Genomic DNA, 21,520 nt, shown 5'->3' with positions numbered 1-21,520 from the left:
GGGGTGAGGAACTGGGGGGGGATAGCACGGGATATGGGGATTGGGGAGGGATAACATTAGGAGAAATACCTAACGTAGATGACGCAGGGATGGATGCAGCAAACCACCATGTGTGTGTATACCTATGTAACAATCCTGCACAATCTGCACATGTACCCCAGAACTTAAAGTATAAACACACGCACACACACACACAATACTCAAAATTCTCTCCTTTCACATTAAAAAAAATCTGAAAAAAAATAACTTTCAAACCAAGGTGCTATACCTAGCCAACCTATCTAACAGATGTTAAGATAACAGATATTTTCCGACATGTAAGGATTAAAAATAGTAGCCTCACATACACCTTTTTAAAGAAGCTTCTGCAGGATGTACCAGTGCAAAGCAAGAGAGAAAAATCAGGAAGCTACAGAAATCAGGAATGAGAGACACAAAACAGCAAAGTGGTAAAGAGAAGTCCAAAATTATGGTGAGTAGAAGTTTTAGGTGAAGCTCTGCACAGAACTTCACCTAAGACAACTTGAAATTATGTGAAACAGAAGGGAGGCATCCAATTTAAAAAGAAATTGATAAATTTTTTGATAAGATTGAACATGTGAAATAAAAAAGCTACTGACAGGTGTTATAATAGATCTGATGGGATAACTACAAATAATCAAAAATATGTAGAAAACAGAAAAAAATTAATGAGGCAATTTTTAATTCCAAGAGAAGCAAAAATTTTTACCAAAAAAGGAAATGATATCACAATACACTGAAGTAAGTAATATCTACCTAGTCAAACAATGTAAGCACTGACTACCAATTTATCTGAAAATACACAGTTGTATGGAAAGGACAGGGGAGGGGGAAGAGTATAAGAGATCTAAGATCTCATCTACTATAATATGAACTCAATACTTAAGTTTTAAAATTGATAAACAGTAAATTCATCAATGTGAAAGCATGCACGTTCAAAGCACAAAACTCAAAAATTGCATTTCTTTACACTAACAATGAATCTGTGGAAACTGAAATAACACAATACTGGCCAGTCACAGTGGCTCACGCATGTAAGCCCAGCACTTTGGGAGGCCAAGGTGGGTGGATCACTTCAAGTCAAGAGTTTGAGACCAGCCTGGTCAACATGGTGAAACCCGTCTCTACCAAAAATCCAAAATTTAGCGGGATGTGGTGGAGGGTGCCTGTAGTCCCAGCTACTTGGGTTGCTGAGGCAGGAGAATTGCTTGAACCTGGGAGATGGAGGTTGCAGTGAGCTGAGATCATGCCACTGCACTGTAGCCTGGGCGACAGAAAGAGTCTCCGTCTCAAAAAAAAAAAAAATACCATTTACAACTGCTTCAGAAAAAGGTGAAATACTTAGGTATACACTTAACAAACTAAGTACAGGATTGGTATATTAAAACTCAAAGAAGACCTTAAGAAAAAAAAAAGGATATATTGTGTTCATAGATCAAAAGATTTAACATAGAAAAGATGGCAATTCTTCCCCAAATTGATCTATAGTTTCAATACCATTACTATCAAAATCCCAGAAAGGTTTTTTATAGACATAAATTTCATTCTAAAATTTGCATAGAAAGGCAAAAGTTCTCCAATAGCTAAACCAATCTTTAAAAAGGACAAAGTGGGAAGACTCACTCTAACAGCTAAGCTCACTATATAGCTACAGTAATTAAAACAGTGTGATACTGGCAGATCGACGGACATAGAGCTAGCTGAATACAACAGAAAATCCACAAAGACTCATTTACAAATATGTCTAACTGATTTTTTTGCAAAGGTGCAAAATCAATTCAAAAGAGGAAGAGAAGTCTGTTCAAAAAATTGTTCTGAGGCTGGGCGTGGTGGCTCATGCCTGTAATCCCAGCACTTTGGGAGGTGAGGTGGGATCATGAGGTTTGAGACCAGCCTGGCTAACATGGTAAAACCCCCATCTCTACCAAAAATACAAAAATTAGTCAGGCGTGATGGAGGGCACCTGTAATCCCAACTATTTGGGAGGCTGAGGCAGTAATTGCTTGAACCTGGGAGGCGTAGGTTGCAGTGAACCAAGATCACGCCATTGCACTCCAGCCTAGGTGACAGAGCAAGACTCCATATCAGAAAAAAATAAAATTGTTCTGAAACAATTGGACATCTATAGACAAAAAGCAGAATTTTGACTCAAAACTCACCGCTATACAAAAAAAAAAAAAAAAAAAAACCCTCAAAATAGATCAAACCCTTAGATGTAGAACATAAAACTATGAAACTTTTAGGGAAAACTGAAAAATCTTCACAATCTAGGGCTAGGCCAAGTTCTTAGACCAGACACCAACAGCATAATCCCAAAAAGGCAAAGCTGATAAACTGGATGGTGCTCTCTTAACTATGGCCTTCAAAATTCCTCTGGGCAACAGAACCTTCTCTAGGGAAATCGACCAATCCAAGAGAAAAGACCTTAAGGTAATCATATGACAGCACATGAGGTACCTCCTGTACTGTGTGCAGCATAAAACCCTCACTCATGCCAGCCCGAGTGATGCCAGCCGACTCTGCACAGGCTTCTGAGGGCCCCTCTCCTTTCCTTCTCTAGGCGCTGTACGGGATGCCTGCCAGAAACACTGCATTCTACATGTGCAATTCAGGAGCACAGGAAAGTCAGTATCCAAAAGCAGGTTGTGAAATGCATTTCATAGGTTCCTCGGAAGGTCCTGCAGGATTTCAGTGTCAGTCAGTTGGCCGACTTAGTGACAGCTTCCCGTGCTGGCTCTCAAAACTTAGCGGGGTGTGGTGGAGGGCGCCTTCTCACTCCTTTGTCTGTCATTTCTCCTGCCCAGGATCACATTCACAAAAAAATACCTAACTGTATATAAGCCTCTGTCTCAGGTTTAGCTCTCTGAAGATCCCAGGTAAAGAGATGAAGTCCTTCTAAAAATGGCCCACCTGAGAAGTTTAATAAAAAAAAAAAAAATGACAGTTCCAAAGCCCCTTCCCGCCACGAGCACACTCTTGGCACTCCCAATCACCTGTTTAATGGCTGACTCTCATATATGAAGCTAGAGGGTCCTCTTATAAATCACAGCAGGGGCCGGACATGGTGGCTCACCCCTGTAATCCCAGCACTTTGGGAGGCCGGGGCAGGTGGATCACTTGTGGTCAGGAGTTCAAGACCAACCTGGCCAATATGGTGAAACCCCATCTCTACTAAAAATACAAAAATTAGCTGAGCATGGTGGCGTGTGCCTGTAATCCCAGCTACTTGAGAGGCTGAGGCAGGAGAATTGCTTGAACTCGGGAGGCATAGGTTGCAGTGAGCCGAGATAACGCCACTGCACTCCAGCTTGTGTGAGAGACCAAGGCTCTGTCTCAAACAAACAAATCACAGCAAGGCTGATCCTGCTTTTGATCAGTTTGATCTTCCATAAGAGACACCAGCAAACTCACCTTTTAGACAGTTTTTGACATGATTTCCAAAGCCAGTTTTACTTTTATTAAAGTCCAATTAGTTACACATACATTAAGACCATGTTAATTTTACTGCATTATAATCTGAAAATGGATAAACTGGCCTCTCTTGCCCTTTTCTGTCAGCTTCTGGTATAGAACAAATATCACCAGAGACCATCCAGCATTTCTGTTGCTTTGCTAAGACATGTGAAGATCTTCACCTTGTCAGTGAAGACAAGCTTTCATTGATGTTGCCTCGGCCATCTAGCCAAAGACTGAAAAACTAAATACGGATGAAAAATCCCATATGAATGTGGGCTACTAAAATGGAAATGTAATTTTATTAAGTATTTGGGTTTTGCTAGAATCACCTCCACCCAGATTTTGGTGGAGGTAATTCATCAAAGACAACGCTTGATCACAGTTCTGGAAGTGACAGAGAAAGCCAGCTGTGGAAGAGTGCTCAAATATAGGGAGACGGAAAGTATTTGACCCCTCCTAGTGACTTTAAAAAATATAAGGTTAAATACAATTTCTAATAGCTTCTGAATGGGGGCAATAGAAAAAGCCATCATTTGGGGTCTTAAAACATCTGTATATTTTTTAAACAGAAAAACTATTCTTTTCAAAATAGGACATTGGCAAAACGGGGCAGGGTTGGGGTGGGGGTTGAGTGGCACTGGACTCAGTCGAGGTGACAGGACATGTTTGCCCACCAGTTTGTCTCCACGTCTTCATTCCTAGGGTCCTAGGAAGTCAGAGACCATTGTAAACTGAATGCACCCTGTACTGGTCTGATTTCTTTTGATAGCCTGCATTACCAATTACAAAAATCTTTGAAATTAAGTATCTTTGAAAATGAAAAACTGAACTAACGTTCCAATTTGGAGGAAGGGGGACTCAATGTAGAAACTAAAATCATGGTAAACAAAAGGGTTGGGGAGTGTTCGAAATGGTCTTCTGACTTTAACCATAACAACGAGGACTATCAGTTAGGCAGAGTGCTCTGAGCCTATGTGCTGGCTCCACTACAATTTTTTTTTTTTTTTTAATGTCTGGCAGAATGTTTTACAAACTAAACCCAGCAAGACTACAATTCTACCAGAAGGTGCCTCAGATGGTTTTGCTAATAATTCTGCTAAGCTAAAATGGAGAAAAACATCATTTCAAGTATTCACTTTTCAAAAACCATCCATTTTAAGCTACAATATTAAATATCTCTTCCTTCCTCCCTTCATCGCCATCAACCAAATGGAACCAAACCCTGGAAGAACCCTCACTAAAAGGTAGAGGGGGTCGGCACTGACATTTTTGAATATGTGAGCATGCTAAAAATCTTGTCATTCATTTCTTGCTGCCCAGAAGTTGTGTCCAGTTTACATGTAACTTCGTTTGAGGAGAGTAAGTTCCTTTAGAGAACTCGGGGGAAGCCGGCATTGCATTGCGAAGATGTTAAATGCGAACCACTATATATTGGCTTTTGTTTTAATAGCCTTTTAACCAACTTTGTTAATGGACTGAATGCAATTTAGATATGGAACTTGGCTAAAACGTAGCTTCAATTGGCTATTAAAATTTAAGAGCCAACTAAGATAGCTAATTACAAAAAAAAGCTCCAGTGATAATGCTAAGCAGAATTAGTAATAGCAAATGACAGTCTGTCTAGTCTTATTCCCATAGGGAAAGAAACTCTTAACCGAGAAGTCAACCAGACAATGCGCAGCAAACCTAATTGCATTACTGGTATTACGGCATACGAATCTGGCAGCTCCCTGGGACAAAGCAGGGAATCAGATCTGCCAAACTCAAGGCAGAAAGCGACTGACCCTCTTTTACATGCCAGTTAGAGAAGATTCCAGGAAACGTTATTTCTGTTGAGATGAGTAAATGCTCTTTCACTAAGGAACATTCCGGCAAAGCCCTAGTAAGGACTGAACAGTAAGGATAGAAGGAAACAGACCTTCCAAAAAGCACAGCTTCAAAGGAATAGATCCGCCACCTATGCAGAATTCGATTTTCCTTTAGATATTTAGGTCTAAAAAAGACAACAATAAATACCTGCTAAAAAGTTGAGTTTAGAGAAAAAAAAGTTCTGCTTTTGGCTTCATTATAGATACCCTCATTATGGCATCAGCTGAAGTGCAGACGGGCTCTCCTGTGAAGATTTATCATGTGTGGTGGCCACTTTGAATTGGAGGTACTGTAGTCTTTAACATTCCCTAGTCAAGTGTCTCCCTGCTGTGCCTGTAAATGTCAGTCCAGTTTTTTCACGGCTGTGCGCACAGATTAGAAACAGCAGGAGAGCTTGGGAGTATGACTACAATACCAGTAAGGACACTTGTCTTCGTGGCACTGCTCAAGTGATTCTTGGAATGCAGGACCCTGCTGTTTTCTAATATTTACACACAACTGGAGTCATCAAGAGCAGTAAATGCAGTCTAAAGGCAGCTTGCTTCTTTGTGTTAGGGACTTCACATTCAAATAGGGATATCAACAATAACACCAAAAAAAGAATTTTTTTTAAACTTTCATATTTCCCCTCAATTTTGCTGCTACAAGACCAACCAGGTATTATCACGACTGTTCACTTAGCTTGACCCTCCCTTCCAAACACTTTCTATGTGCATCACACAGTTCATTGGGAACAGCAGGTGTTTTGGATTCTTGACCTCAAATTGTGTTTTTGCAGGCCGTGGTTTCTCTGACCTCTACAGGAACAGACAGGGCCTTGGAAACCATTTTGATGTAATTTCAACCACCTTTGCTTTCTGAACACTTTGCATGACATATCAAAGACTTATTTTGGGGCTGCAGCACCTGGAATACAGACTGCTTGTCTTTCAAAAGTCTAGTTAGAAACTTTAAAAAGAAAAGAAAAACCCATTGCAACTGTACTCATATCTTAAGAAATGTCTAAATGACCCTACTTTAAATTATGAATGCTAGGGTACACTACATTTTTAAATAGCAAAAACCACACTTTTGCAGCAACCTAATACTTTGCCATAACTTTAATTACCTGCCAAGGATTTCTGGACTAGAAACTTGGGGTGGGAGGCACACAGGGACTGAATCATGTACTCCTGCAATTACAGTGATACGCAGATAGGGATGTACATATTACTCCTCCAGTTAAACTCACGTTTGCACCAATATGTTCTATAATAGCTAATGAAATAAATGAAGACAGGAGAACAAAGTTAGGATGTTTGTGGTTTGGGCGGGGGAAGGAGTAGGGAGAATTACAATGTCCACATCAAAGGTCTTCCTAAGAACCTTGAAGGAACATTTCTCTACCTAGAAAAGTTCAAGAAGTTCTTCTCTCTTCACCAGGCAATCGAATAGTATCACTTCCCAGTTGTAACTTTCCCTGAAATACAATATACTGTCCTGTATCTTTCCAGTCTCCCAAGCTTAGCAGACTCTTCAGTAGCTGTACTTTAAGTACTAACACATATTGGTCCCTTATGGGGAAAGTCTACAAGTGTGTAGGGATCTTTCTCACATCTGAGAATTATACCAAGGACCACCACGAATTTCTGAACTACAATTTTTGTGTAAAGGCCAGAGAGAATATTGAATATAGCAATTTTTCCACTTTTAAAGAAATTGTTGCCCAGGTGTTATAAGGTGTTCATTTTAAATATCCGTGATGACTTTTCACTGGCTTCTATATCAGAAGCAGAAAGGCAACACACAGGAAAGTGGAAATAGCATTCAGACTACTCTTTCACCCTCTCCCCATACTCGGGATTCACTCCTCCCTGCTGCATCCCAGGCACAAAGATTATATTATCTTCTCCACTCACACTGCTGACACCTCAGAACCTAACTGAGTTAAAGAAGAGGGTTTCCTGAAGATCACTTGTAGTGGTTTACAAATGAAACTGAATTTTCTCAATGCAGAAATTTTACTGGGAACTTCAGGACAAGCCAAACTACACAAACGCAAGAATGCTATTCATAAGTTGCAAAATGCTATGCCATAATAAACTCACCACTCTATGTATAAACACATCCTCAGTACAGTGGAAATAGTAAGCATTTTGTGTAACACACAAGTGATAGAGTTGTCTAAACGATCTGGTCAGCAATAGACTACATACCATTACTAATATAGTGTATGAGGCTATCTGCATATCAAGACCCTTTTATAATATTAATTCTTTAGTGTGACTTGTACTTTCTGCATCAGAACTTAATAAATTGGAAGATTAGAGAATAACCTGTGGAACTTTAAAAAACTACAAATTTTTATCCATGCAACTGTTATAACTAAAAAATTAAGCAGGCGTGAAAACAGGACTAACACAGCCAAAGGATAAGAGTTAGATTTCTGTAGTGGGGGCAGGATCATAAGTGAATTTTGATTTCTGTTAATGTGGCTTGAGTGATAAATTAGAATAAATAAGTAAAATGGCATTAATTAAGTCAGTGTGGTGCTGGCATAAGAACAGACAGATCAATGAAATTGAACAGATAGTCTAGAAACAAGAGTATATAATAAAGCAGGCATCACAAACCAGGGTGGAGGAGGGGTGGGAGAGATCATTTATTTAACAAATTGTACTGAAGCTACTGGCTAGCTGCTTAGAAAAAAAATCTTCGTGATCCTCACCTCATAGCACACATATACCAAACTACATTTCATTTGGATTGAAAATTTAGAAGCATTAAAACAAAAAAGCCTAGAGAAAGTCATGGTAAATATTTCTAATTTCTGGACGAAAAATATTTTAAAACAGTCGCAGAAATCACAATGAAAGATCAATAGATTAAAGCCATAAAAGCTAAACTTCATAAAAATTAAAAATATACACAAAAAATAAATGGGGAAAAGTCGGCAACAAAAGTGGCAAAGAGTTAAGGTCATTACTGTATAAACAGTACATACCAACACATAAAAAAGAAAAGAGGGATTAGTTTACAAATAAAGGTTTGGGTGCACTAGCAATAAAAAAGAAAATTTACCTTATCAAAGTATAAAAAAAAAAAACAATGTGTTAGTCTGGGTGGCTTAAATAGCAAACATTTATTTCACACAGTTCTGGAGGCTGAGAAATAGATTTTCTGCCAGATTCTATTCCTGGCGAGGACCATCTTCCTGGTTTGCAGATGGTCACATGACAGGGACAGGCATCATCTCTCTCCTGTCTCTTCTTATAAAGGCATGAATCCCATTCATGAAGGTTTCACCCTCATGACCTAATCATCTCCCAAAGACCCACCTCCAAAGACCATTATCTTAGGGGTTAGGCTTAAACACAGAAACAATGCAGGGGACACAAACTTTCAGTCTATATTTCTCAAAAATGACAAAAATGTAGGCTGGGCACTCAGACCTACTGGGCAAAGTGTTAACAGACAGATTTTTGCAAAGCAATTTAATAATATGCATCCACAACTTCCCATTTCAATGTCTTTGACTCAGTGGTTCCCTTTTGAAAATCTAAGAATATTCATATATGTCAACGAAGACTTCTGCCTAATTTTGTTCAAAAATAGTTTATAATATACCAATACTGGAAACAATATTATGAAAATGGTCATGAAAGTATCAGAAATTCATTAAAAAAGCTGAGAAAACACAGAAGTTATATTCATGAAGTATAATACAGAAAGTATTTAACATTAACTCTTAAAAGCAGAATATAAAGTTGTATATGAAGTATAACTATTTAAAGATAAAAAAACATGAAAATGGCCAGAAGAAAATGTGTCAAAACATTAATAGTGGTTGCCTGTGGGTGGTAGTATTATGGCTGGTTTGTCTATTGATACTTTTCTGTGTATTCTAAACTATTTTAGATGGCCATGTATTATTAATACACTCCTATAATCCAAAAATATAGAGCATTAAAATAAAATTTTAAAGAATAAACAACATATAATGTTCAACTGTGGACATATATATCGCCCTACACAAATACAAATAAATTATTTATATTTCCAGCAATTTATTGCTGTGCAGCTGGGTCTTTATATGCACACGTAATTTAGTAATTCAAAGAGATAATCAGGGTTTTATAACTGGCTTATTAGTGTTTGATTTGTCTTAGATCACTGTTAAAGAACACCTAGAAGCTATTTCACTTCAGGGCTTAGTCAATTACCAAAGACTTATCAGTTGCTTTCCAGAAAATGTAGAGCACATATACATCCTGTTGTGTGAAGGACAAGAGCCTGGCAGTGGTGCTGATCCTCAACAGACTAAAAAACCTCAGCTCAGTAAGGACCGAAGGAAAATGGCAGAGAAGGCAGGAGAAAATGGAACTAACACGTTAGAATATGCAAGTTGGACTGTGAAAGGAGAACAAAGAATGGCAAATCCACTCCATACAGGGATTAGAAAGAAAATAAAAACAATGCAAAATAAAAATACTAAACATAGAACTGAAAAGGACAAGGAAAAAAATAACTGAATGACATGGTTACTTAACCATTTCTTAAAAGGGGAACAGAAAAAAAACAGTACAAGGTAGGGAATAAAATAGCAGAACGACGGATGTAGCTAACGAATCAAACTGGTTACTATGGCTAGTAGTTTTTCATTCAATTCTGTAGCCCTGCCAATATGGTAACATCCAAAAAATGCCACCACTTGTTTAAAACAATATGTGAGGAAATATTTGTTTTCTTAATATTTAACCAACAAGTTTTGCTGTTTTTGTGTTCTGAAAAATGAGGCCGCTACGGCATATACAGAAACACACCACACACGTTTTATTCTATTTTAAGCATTAATGTGTTTAAAACAGAATTTGAGAGTTGATTTAGGTGTTACAAATAAACTTGAGGACATTAACAATGATGAGAATTAAAACCTAACATTCTACAGAAAGCAGGAGGAGCCTCTACCCAAAATCAAATTTTCTAATCTGTAAAGATATGTAGCTCTAGAACTTCAGGAGGCATTAAAAGGTTAATCTTCAAAGGAAAGTCTGCAGAGGTTTTGCAGTTTTCAGTATCTAACCATTTTGGTGATAAATGCTTCACATGACAACTGAATAGCCACATAAAAGGGCCAGAAGTTAGAAAGAGTCTTTACATTGGTTCATAGTTTCTCAAACTTGGTACCATCCTGACAATTTCTGGTATGTCTATATCCCACCTGTACATTTATTTATTTTTTTCCCTCAAATCAACTTGCTTTTATAAACTGAAATACCTACTTTAGGCTTATCCTAAGTAGCAGAGAAATCACCAGTTTAATGTGCTAGCTGTATAATGAATACATATTAAAATACTTAAATATTTAAACGAAACCATGTCCATATACATTCTGAACACACTGTGCACGTTATAAGTGGTAAGGCATACCACCCATCAGAAACTATAGTCCGATCCCAATTTCTCTAACCAAGTAAAATTTGAGGAATGAATCCTGAAATTGTTCATAAATATGTTAAAATTCCAAGCTTTTGTTCCCAAGGAAACTTAAAAAATTCCAGATCTTAAAATTTCTCATCACTGAAACTCCGAAGCACTTGGTTTACAGTACAAATATTACAGGCTATGAAAGAGAAACCTTAAGAAAAATAAACTCCTGTGAATGAACAATAGACTAGATATATTAATTTCTAGCCACAGGACTTCCTGAGACGAAGCCAGTCTTTACACAATGTTTAATCACACACCCCTGGATCATTTATCACTGGTTTTCTTGTCACACAGCTCGCATACTGACATAATTCCTATGTAATCTAACTTTCACCTTTGTAGATTTTCTTCCTCATGGATATGCTTACTCCACTTTTTATTTCCTATTCCTTTCTCATCTTTGTACCTTCCTGTTTCATACAGCAGGTGCTTAATAAAAGATTCTGGAACAGAACAAAATCAATACAAACCAAACCTTATGGCTACAACATATTGTGCATTTGTATTAAACAAAAGAGATTTTTATTTTAAGCTTTGCATTTCCTTAAAAGTGAGGACTTTGTCAAACATTTTTATCCACTCTGAGAAATGTACAATGATTAGAAAAGTGCATGTCATAGTGATTTTCGTATGTATGTACTCCAAAACATCAAAAACACACGCCTTTGGAATAACTTAGGGAGTACAACCTGAAGACTTTGAAATTTCATAAATTAGCCTTTAATAAATTGTACAAATTATTATTTTTATAAAAAAGTTTGTTTTCCAAACACACGGGGTATTTAATTATTATTTCCACTTCGCAAGACTCACATGAAAATAAAACACTTTCAAATAGAAAAGGAGAAAAAAGTCAAATGAAAGCAACGAAAAGAGAAGCTGGTTCACAGCATCTGAATTACTTCTGGACTCTCTTTGTGGTTCTTGAACCTTGAAGACAAATCAAAGAAACTTAAATCATTAATCAATAATTTATGAAAGCAAAAGAACAGAAATATAAATATCCCTAAAGTTATTAACATTTTAAAATCGAATTGAGTCTGGTGATGTGCAAAGATAAAACTGACACACAAAGGTATAAATGCTAACACCCTGAAAATCTTAGAAAATTGGGTCAATTTTTTAGTATGTCAAAAAATATGCGGACGAAACCTACCTTCTAGTCTTAAGCCATGTAAAAATCCTTTGACTTATAAAATGTATCCAATTTTTACTAATACTGAAATCATTTACTCCAAAATTTACATTTATTGTAAAATTTAAAATATTATCTCCACACGTATAAACTTTAGCAATATAGATAAGCATTCATTCCTCAGGGGGAAGAGGTGAGGTCATGCATGTTATGAAAAGCAAGGGAATGAGTTGCTTTTTAAAGCCTATTACCTACAGCCTTTAGGCAGGAGAGTACTGGGATGTTCTGAAATGGAATGTCTTTTCCACGAGGAATTATATAGATCCCAAATGAGTAGCCTCCTAGAAAAGGATCATATGTGATACTGGTCTAAAGTCACTTATGACAGCTTCTATCTAACTATTCTTGGTTTGGAATAAATCAGTGACTCTCTGTTGGGGGCATGGGAATTCTGCCTCACCAAGAAGACATTTCAGCCCACCTACTACTCCTGCTCCACCTCTGGGCGCAGCAGTCGGCCTGATCATGGCTCCCTAGTACTGCCAAAAGATGCAGGGCCATTTCCTTCCCACTGTTGCATGTTACGCTCTGCCAGGAAAGAGCAGAGCCACCGGAGTGAGGGAAAGCATGGTGCTCACAATTAATGACTGCACAAAAGAACAAAAAGATCACTAATTCTTTTCTCAAAAGTACAAAACATTCTTTGAATGTGGAACAAAATTCTACCGCATATATCTAAAGGTTTTCTGATTATGGGTTTACTTACTTAAACATAGAGGTCAGTTTCAAAACTAGCATTTTTAATTTTTCCAAATTATATATAGTTTCTATATAATCGCCATACAGTTCAATGACAACAAACTATATGAATAGCCTTTTTTCTGCCACTCATAATACATACCCTATATATTGTACTAAGATTGATTTTAAAATTTGAGTTTTTTCTTCAATTTCGGTAACATAGCCTTCTATTAAAAATACCCCACCATAGACTTTTAGGTTTTTATTTCAAGAAACCAGTTAGTTAGTTAGCTAGTTAGTTAGAGAGGGAGTTTCGCTCTGTCACCAGGCTGGAGTGCAGTGTCGTGATCTTGGCTCACTGAAACCTCCGCCTCCCGGGTTCAAGTGATTCTGCTGCCTTGGCTTCCAGAGTAGCTGAGAATACAGGCGCCTGTCACCACGCCGGGCTAATTTTTGTATTTTAGTAGAGACAGGGGTTTCACCATGTTGGTCAGTCTGGTCTGGAACTCCTGACCTTAAATGATCTGCCCTTCTTGGCCTCCCAAATGCTGGGATTACAGGCATGAGCCACCACGCCTGGCCTGTTTCAAGAAATTTGAAACTAATTCTGCACAGAAAACTGAAAATGTTGTGACAGCGAGATGGCCATAAAGGGGTATTACAAAATCAAGGTCAATAATCAATACTTCTATCTCCTTTCAATACATTTTCAATCTTTAACCACACTCCAAAGAACACTAAAGTAACAACTATAGAGCTATATTTAAATAACATTATTCTCATTAATGTCTTAATTTGCCCTTTCACTCTGAAATTAAATATCATTGCTGCTTATCTCTGTCAATCTAAAGTTTCTCACTGCAACTAAAAGTGGTATTACTGCCTGAAATTGATATAATCAGTCCTATGTACCTTGCTGCAAATATCCATTCAATATTTTCCCTAATAATCAATTCTGATGGTTACAGAAAAAAATCTTCTTATCTCTTTAATTTAAAATCTAACCATTCTCCTAATATACACTACTGGCAAAGGGTCCAATGAGAAGACTAATGTAATAATATGATATGTGGAAAATAACATACACGTTTGGGATGCTCTTCTACGGTTCTGTAATGCAGTAGGGAAAAAACGGTAGAAAATTTCTTTGTAGGGTTCCCTTAAAAATATCTACTTTTTGGCTAGTCAAAAATGCTTTCTCCAAAGATTCCTCAGGAATGGTCCAACATCAGTACTAACCAAAGCAGTCTCCATTTTATGAACAGGAGGGGGAAAGCACACCAGCCATAAATATCATGGCTATATTAGCTAATTTTTAGCACAATTCTAAAATATTGGCAAGATTTTGAAATGCCAGAATATGTATGATTTTTAAAGGCTATCATTTTGTGAGGGGAAAAATTACTTGCAGCAAATAACCAAATTTTCTCAACTGGTAAAAATTATGCCTTGCATAAAAATAAAAGGATTAGAGGCCTCTGTTCTTCTTGAAAACCATCCCATCACCTCCTCTCTTTATTTGAGAAAACCTACACAATACACATTTTGAAAGCTTTCAGAATGTGTTCTTACACAATAGACCCCCAACTATTCAAAATGAGTTCAGGTGTATCAAGAAAATTATACATGTTTTTAAAATGGTCTAAATAGATATTAAAGGAAAGTTGCTCCCATTTTGCTAGGCACAGTATTATGAAAGATCACAGTGAGAAAAATCTCTTACCATATTGTAAATCACAAATTGTGTTTGAAAATAAAATTGTTAATGAAGAAACTGACATTTCTAAGGCTGCTGTTAGAGGTAACCATTCTTGAAACATGTTTATGACAGAAAATCTTAAAGCCCTAAAACACAGAATTCACTGAATTGTATTATATATCGTGGAAAATTTTTTAAAAATCATATGTAATAATTTGTCTTCTCCTTCAAGTGACTTTAAATGGACAAACTTAAAAATACATATTTACATGAACTCTTGGCTTTTTTTGCTGGAAGCAATAACATTTTACCATCAGATAATATTTCTCTCACTTATTATTATTTTGATAGTAAAATACCTTAACTTGCCTTGTACTTTAGGGGGAAAAAAGTGAACTGTAATGGGGGAAATAAACAGCATTTTAAGAAAAGCAATTCTGCGTTTATACAATTAAGGGTGAATCTGATTATTCTTTATCTTCTTAACTTATGTCAAACAAACTGAATTGTTCTTATTTATGACTTTACTCTTCTCTCATTAATAAGATAACAAAAATACTCATATATTTGACTAGTCATGCTTTCTCCAAAGATTCCTCAGGAATGGTCCAAAATCAATACCAACAAAAGCAGTCTCCATTTTATGAACAGGAGGGGGAAAGTAAATTTTTCATGGGAAAAACCATCAGCAGACAGCCTTACACTAAAAATTTAGGTTAAAAATTTTTCATAATTATACTAGAATTTAAAAGCATTTATCTATCAAAATAAAACCCTTGACGTTCATTAAGCAAAGTTCAGGTATCAAATGATGCCCAAGCAGTCAAGAGGAATGAGCCTTCCTGATGCGCAGCTGAGACTCTGTCTTAGACTTAATGAGTGTCAATCTCACTAAAACAATTCAGGATCTACCAAAACTAAACTTGCCAGTTTTAAAATTTAAGGGATTGTTTTTTAAGAATATTACTGTATCTTTATAAATGCTCCTTAATTTTGTTCCCACTCACTGTCATAGCTGCTGCAGCTAGCCTCTGGCTGAGACATGCTTCCATGCTCCTTGGGACTCCTCACTTCCTAATAACAAAATGAACAAGACAGGGGAAAGAAGGAAAAAAAGACAGTAGCGAATGGAAAATGGCGGCAGAAAAAGGAGAGGGACGACTTCAAAACCTTTCGCCTTCAGTGTGAAATTATATATTCCCTCTTCAGATACCTAAAGTATTCTTTGGTTAAAGCAGATTAAACCAAAGGATATTCTAATCATAATACATAACGAAGAACACAGTAATAAAATCAGGCCAAAAATGATTCTCTTTGAAAGTTGAACACTTTGCTTTCCACAAACATGCACTGATGCCACTAACAGAAGGAAGGGAAAATAGATTGGTCTTACTCAATACGGCACCTATGCTTTAAAAAAAAAAGGTTTTTTTAAAATCAAAAATAAGTCTTTTCTGTTAGAAACCAAGAAATATTTCAGGATGAAAAAAAAAATCATTCAAAAAAAGGCAGACAGGAGAAATCTTTAAAAAACAAAATGTAATGTGGGCCACACTGAATAACTCTCCTTATTGAGTCAAGTACATCATCGTATCATGTGAATCCTGGAACACACTGGCTGGCAGTTAAGATATCAGACCAAAGTCCAACTCAGTTCTGCTCTTTGCAGATGCTGGTTTTGCTAATGTCATTTCTGGAACTACTCCATTACTGAAGTACCTTCAGTGCCAGTTTATAAGCCATCTCAGAAATGACTTCATACCTTGTTTTTTTGCTTTAAGAACTTTGAAAAGTGATCATCCACAAAGCTTTAATTCCTTTCCTCTTAACTTGCTCAGAAAAAAAGAAGTTGACAAACTTTATAAGGAACAATCAGGCAGCTCAGCTGCAATAAGCCCATGTATGACCCCTGACACTCACTATCATAACCAGAGTATGTGGGATCAATTTGAGGAAGTGGAAAGATATTAGCCTGAGAGTTAAGAGTTATGGTCTCTATCACTAACCCTTTCATGACAGCTCAGTCATTTATTTTATTTATATATATTTTAGAGATGGGGTTTCTGTGTTGCCCAGACTGGACTCAAACTCCTGGCTCAAGTGATCCTCCTGCCTCAGTCTCCTGAGTAACTGAGACCACAGGCACACGTCACCATGGCTGGCAGCTCTGCCATCCAAATCTGCAAAATGAAGGAAACTTTCCAGTCTCAACTTTGTAATTATTGTGGAGAGTAAATAATCTGTGTACAAAAGACACCGCGATACATACCATTTAAAGATCTGATGGTATTTTATTATAAAATCAAAAGGTCATGACCGAAATAGTTGACCCCTCATCTAGTGAGAGGAAATGAAATGTATGTTTACATATGGAAGCCGCTAGGCAAAACTGTTCAACTTACGGGTCTGTATGGGCTCCTCTGTCTGTGTATTTGAGCATTCCATATCTTCAACACCAGATTCCTTGCTTTCTTCAATTTCTTTCTTTCGCTTCTTACATATAAAAATTTAAGAGAGAGAGAGAAAAAGAGATATGGTCTGACAGTCAAATAAACGACAAACTTGTCACATATTGGTGTGTGGGTAGATGGGTAGATGGGTGGGTGGGTAGGGGTGTGTGTGTGTGTGTGTGTGTGTGTGTGTGTGTGTGTCAAAATACACAGGAAGAATATTCTCAGCTTCAGGATAGTGGTTACCTAAAGGAATGGATGAAAGATAAAAGAAACGGGGAATCAGAGAACTTTCAGCTAGACAGTTAACCCAGATGGAAGGAATATTTGTTATATCCACCTCCAACTTTTCATGCTTTATATACTTCATTATTGAAAGCTATGTTTTAACCATCAGGACTGATCATACAGAAACTCTTCTAAAACAAAATTTTTTACAAACTCGCTATCACCCTCAGGCCAATGATACTCTTCACATTGTACAATGTGGGTGAGGTGAAGAAAGGACAATCTATTTAATAAATGGAAAAATATATGTCTTGCCCCATACATTGCATCAGTGTTTGTACCACATAACATCGGTGGTAAAATTCTATTTATGAATCAATAATGGAAAACTTGTAATAAATGTTTCTCTTTTAGCATCCTTTTTATTAAAAGTTAAAGAGGGCCATCAACCTTACAGTAAATGAATAGTCCTAAAAGTACAAAGCTCTCCTAAAATCTCAAAAACCGTCTGGATTTCCCATATTCTCTTGGGCCTGTCCTATTTTTCTAGTGAAGTGTTATTTAGGAGTCAGTGCTTATATTCTGTCACCATCCATTCTTCCCAAATGGTCCTTCAATTCCATTTTATTACTTTCTGCCAGTATACCACATTTTTAACATACCCAGTTCTGTGTGAAGTTTCTAAATTCTCCAGCATCTCTATACATAGGTAAAATTATAGAGGGACATTAGTAATAAATACAAAATTTGAATTTTTTATATAACTTTATCTTGTGTAGTTTCAAATTTAAACAGGTTGAAATCCAAATTTTAATCCAAAGCTTCTCCTGGTTGCCTAAAATAAGTCTGTATCATTTAGAAAACCATCTGATATGCCCAAATTTCACAGGTTCACAATGCAACAGAATGTCCTCATTTATATTTTCTAACAATTAACAGTAAGTTAAACTTCATCTGAGAAGGTTCCTTGCTGCAGGCCATTTTGTGTACAGCTAGAAAAGAGGATAATACCTGCTGACAGCACATTGTTCCTTTTCCTAATGGCAACCATGGATTCTGTTCCAAAGAGAGCTACATGGGAAAGCTGAAATCTATTCAAGCCACATTATCTTAAAACCTCCAAATGGTCAGAACTGTTATTATCTATGTATTACAATTAATCCCACTGTTTCAAAACATTCTTAAGGTGGCTGTGGAAAATTAGAACTCAGAGATACCCACCACGTTCCTAAAGAAAATGCTTCACATATACTAAACCTTGAAAAACTTTAAAAGGCATTCACTTAGCAGATTTGTATATGGAGGTATTGCCTCTCAAAAATAACTGTGAGAGTGGCTATAACTACACATAACTGATGAGAAAAGGGGAGAATGCCTTACATCTTTCTTTTCCGAAGTGTTGCTTCATGATTACCATCTAAACCCTGCTGGGCTGAACAGATTGGTTCGATAATTACATACAATAACTGCAGTGGGCAGGTAACCCTCAGCTGGCACAGGGCAGCTCCCCTGTGAGAACTTCCATATGCAAACTGCACTGATGGAGTGCATTAGGTACATCTTTCCTGCCGGTGCACAGGCCTGATTAACGCCAGCCAAGACTCCAAGGTTAGCATGTCAGCAGATTTGTGATGCATTAGGCAGGAATAAACACAGACACTTTTGTTCGTTCAGACCAAAATTAAGGAGGAATATTTCAGTGCTATATTGCTTTCCATACAGCAGAGAATGAATTTTCCAGTTTTTGGAGGGCAGATTTTTAAATGCTCATTATAAAGGGAGCTAGCTATCCAATACATTCTACCGAAGAGCCTAAGTGTATTTATCTAGTTTTCAAGCTTATTTAATAAAAGGGGGCTTTCTTAGTCTCCATGCAGGTAAATTACATAGGAAGGAAAATCAGACAGTATTCAACCAACAAAAGAAACACCTGTGCTTTAGGCAATATGCATTAGGTAAAGCACTCTACTGCATTAATCCACACATCAGCCAGGTAACTCCTGCCCAACTTTTCCATCAATGTCTGTAGTCTGGATAGAAAGGGCCAGTGGTCTACATACCAATTAAAAAACCAAAATAAAATGCTTCAAGTTTGGTAGTATCTGTTCTTCATTTTAAAAGGCAGTGAGTAAAATTCTAAGCAATCTGCTGCCAGCATCCTCCTCCTAAAAATTTCCAAATGCTTCATTTTATTTGTCAACATCCTTCGGCTTCAGATAAAGCATATTTTGGTTCCTTTTGAACAGAAAAAATGGCTTCACAAAGTGACTATGCTAATCTCTGATTTTGTCACATTCTGCATCAGGTCTCCCAGGTGCCTTTATTTGTGTTTAATGTGAAACCAAAACACTGTATGATATACTAGAGCAACTTATAAAATAAACTTAGAATATTCTTTTAATTCAGCACAACTAAAATATCTTTAAAAATTAGATTTATTTCAAGGGGCACTAGCATATATATTACACATTCTATTTTTGAGTTGTTCAGATATGCGAGCCTAAAGTTTAGCTAATTAGCCGCTTCTCACTTCCAATTTAGAAACAGGAAGACAAACAGGCTAGATGCATTTGAACTGATAATTTCCTAATAGTCTAAACACTGATTGGAGACCTGCTATAAGCTTAAAGCTGTTTTAATATAAAAGAGGAAAAAAAACTTCAGAAGCAAAAACCAAAGACCACGTCTTTGCTTCCCAAGTTAAGCATCACAAGATCACCTCTAGATGCTTTCAACAGCTTCTAAGAAAAGCCAGTCAGGTTCATGGCTATCTCCAAAAGAGATGAGTACTGAGGCAGTGTCACTTGGTTTCTGCCCATCCCTTCCGACAGGTCTAGATGTTTACTTTAAAAATTCAGACTATATGGCCTAAAGTTTTAAAATGCTCCATATAGCACATATGTCATAGAATAAAGAACTTTAAATACCTCACTAATCAGTCCATGTGACTGCATTAATCAGTTAATCTTATTTTATTAATTTGGTTAAATTATTACATTCCCTAACCATGGTTGAAAATAAAATATTACTCAGCAGTAAGTAAAAGAAAAAGACACATCTTTTATGAAGGTAAAGCACATATGCTATTATACCACAATATTTATGAAACTGATAGATTTAGTTAAAATCTACTATACAGACAGAAAAAAACTGAAGCTATAGAAATAAAAAAACCAAAGAGAATGTGCTCAGCATTTCTCAGCTGGTAGTGACAAAAAGACTTGAACTCAGAGCTCTTTATTCTTCCTGCAATTTCCTTTCCACAGAACTATGCTGTCTCCCTATGTGAACTTACAGCAGGCAACAGCAGTTTCTAGTTGCTGTGTTCTTAATGCATTTTTTCTAGAGTTATATTATAGTACACACACTTGTGTACTTCATGTAAACTACTTCCATAACCTCCTCTATTTCTCTCTTACTATATATGCTCCCCGAGGGCAAGGACTATGGTTTTCTTCATTTTTCTAAACCTCAACGAGCTTGGCACAGTGTTGTGCACACATACAAATGTGCACCTGTAGAGTAACTATTCAACTATTATTGTAATAAAGAGATTATTTCATATCTTCCTCTAAGTCTCCCAAAAACTGTTAATATTTAAGTGGACATTAAGTACAGATATGTTTTAAGAAAATGCAGAAAAAGGTCAAATATAATTAAAAGGAGAAGAAATAAAAAGATGGAGAGTTAGGAAATGAATAAATGACTTAAAAAGAGACAGATGAATCTGACAAATAATCTAAAAATATCCTGCTAGAGGCCCAGCACAGTAGCTCAGGCCTATAATCCCAGCACTTTGGGAGGCCTCTGTGGGCAGATCACTTGAGGTGAGGAGTTCGAGACCAGCTTAGCCAACATAGCGAAACACCATCTCTACTAAAAATACAAAAATTAGCCGGGTATAGTGGCATGCACCCATCACCCCAGCAGAAATGCTTGAACCCAGAAAGTGGAGGTTGCAGTGAGACAAGATCGTACCAATGCACTCCAGCCTGGGTAACAGAGTGAGACTCCGTCTCAAAACAACAAAAAAATCTGCTAGCATTTACTATTTTCAGTGACTTTCAGTGATGAAGACCATAATAAAAATAATGAATATTGCAATTTTCTTCCACAACAACACTGATCTCCATTTGAACAGAGGTTAGAGGTGAAGATCACCACCATATACTTACTAAGCATCTACTGTGTACCTGGCACTGTCATGTTCAAGCTGAAAAACAGACACTATAAAATAGTTCAAGAGAAATTTTATCTTTTATAAAAACATTAAACATACACATTTAATTTCTGCCAACTATCTGTTTTGATGTAAACACCATAAGAAATCCTTTTAGGGTTCCATAAATGAGCATTCTTACATAGATGCCCAGTGTAATCCCAGTACCATGGAAATTCATTCTGTGAAGTATCAATCCATATGTAAATGTAACACACACATCACCTCACAGT

At 36.8% G+C, this 21,520-nt stretch overlaps 1 protein-coding gene across 10 annotated transcripts in view; it reads right to left on the bottom strand.

Annotated features, from left to right (window-relative positions):
* Nucleotides 1–10,135: 10,135 nt before the first annotated feature.
* VRK1 (VRK serine/threonine kinase 1) overlaps nucleotides 10,136–21,520 on the bottom strand; it is an 87,425-nt gene continuing 76,040 nt past the window's right edge. For 2 of the 10 annotated variants that reach the window (XM_009006526.6, XM_002754270.6), the window contains 2 exons: nucleotides 16,793–16,883; nucleotides 10,136–11,745 (listed from right to left, as the gene is read on the bottom strand). In XM_009006526.6, the coding sequence (XP_009004774.1) occupies nucleotides 11,714–11,745; nucleotides 16,793–16,883 (123 nt within the window). In that variant the 3' untranslated portion in view covers nucleotides 10,136–11,713. Of the gene's footprint in view, nucleotides 11,746–11,815; nucleotides 12,598–15,387; nucleotides 15,465–16,792; nucleotides 16,884–21,520 lie in introns of those variants that run through there. The other 8 variants (XM_009006527.6, XM_035261420.3, XM_078335721.1 and 5 more) reach the window with 7 other exon arrangements.

The sequence above is a fragment of the Callithrix jacchus genome, chromosome 8, assembly GCF_049354715.1.
Source record: "Callithrix jacchus isolate 240 chromosome 8, calJac240_pri, whole genome shotgun sequence".
Classification (NCBI taxonomy): domain Eukaryota; kingdom Metazoa; phylum Chordata; class Mammalia; order Primates; family Cebidae; genus Callithrix; species Callithrix jacchus.
The sequence above is the reverse complement of the archived record's forward strand: the minus strand, read 5'-3'. Positions and strand labels throughout refer to the sequence as shown.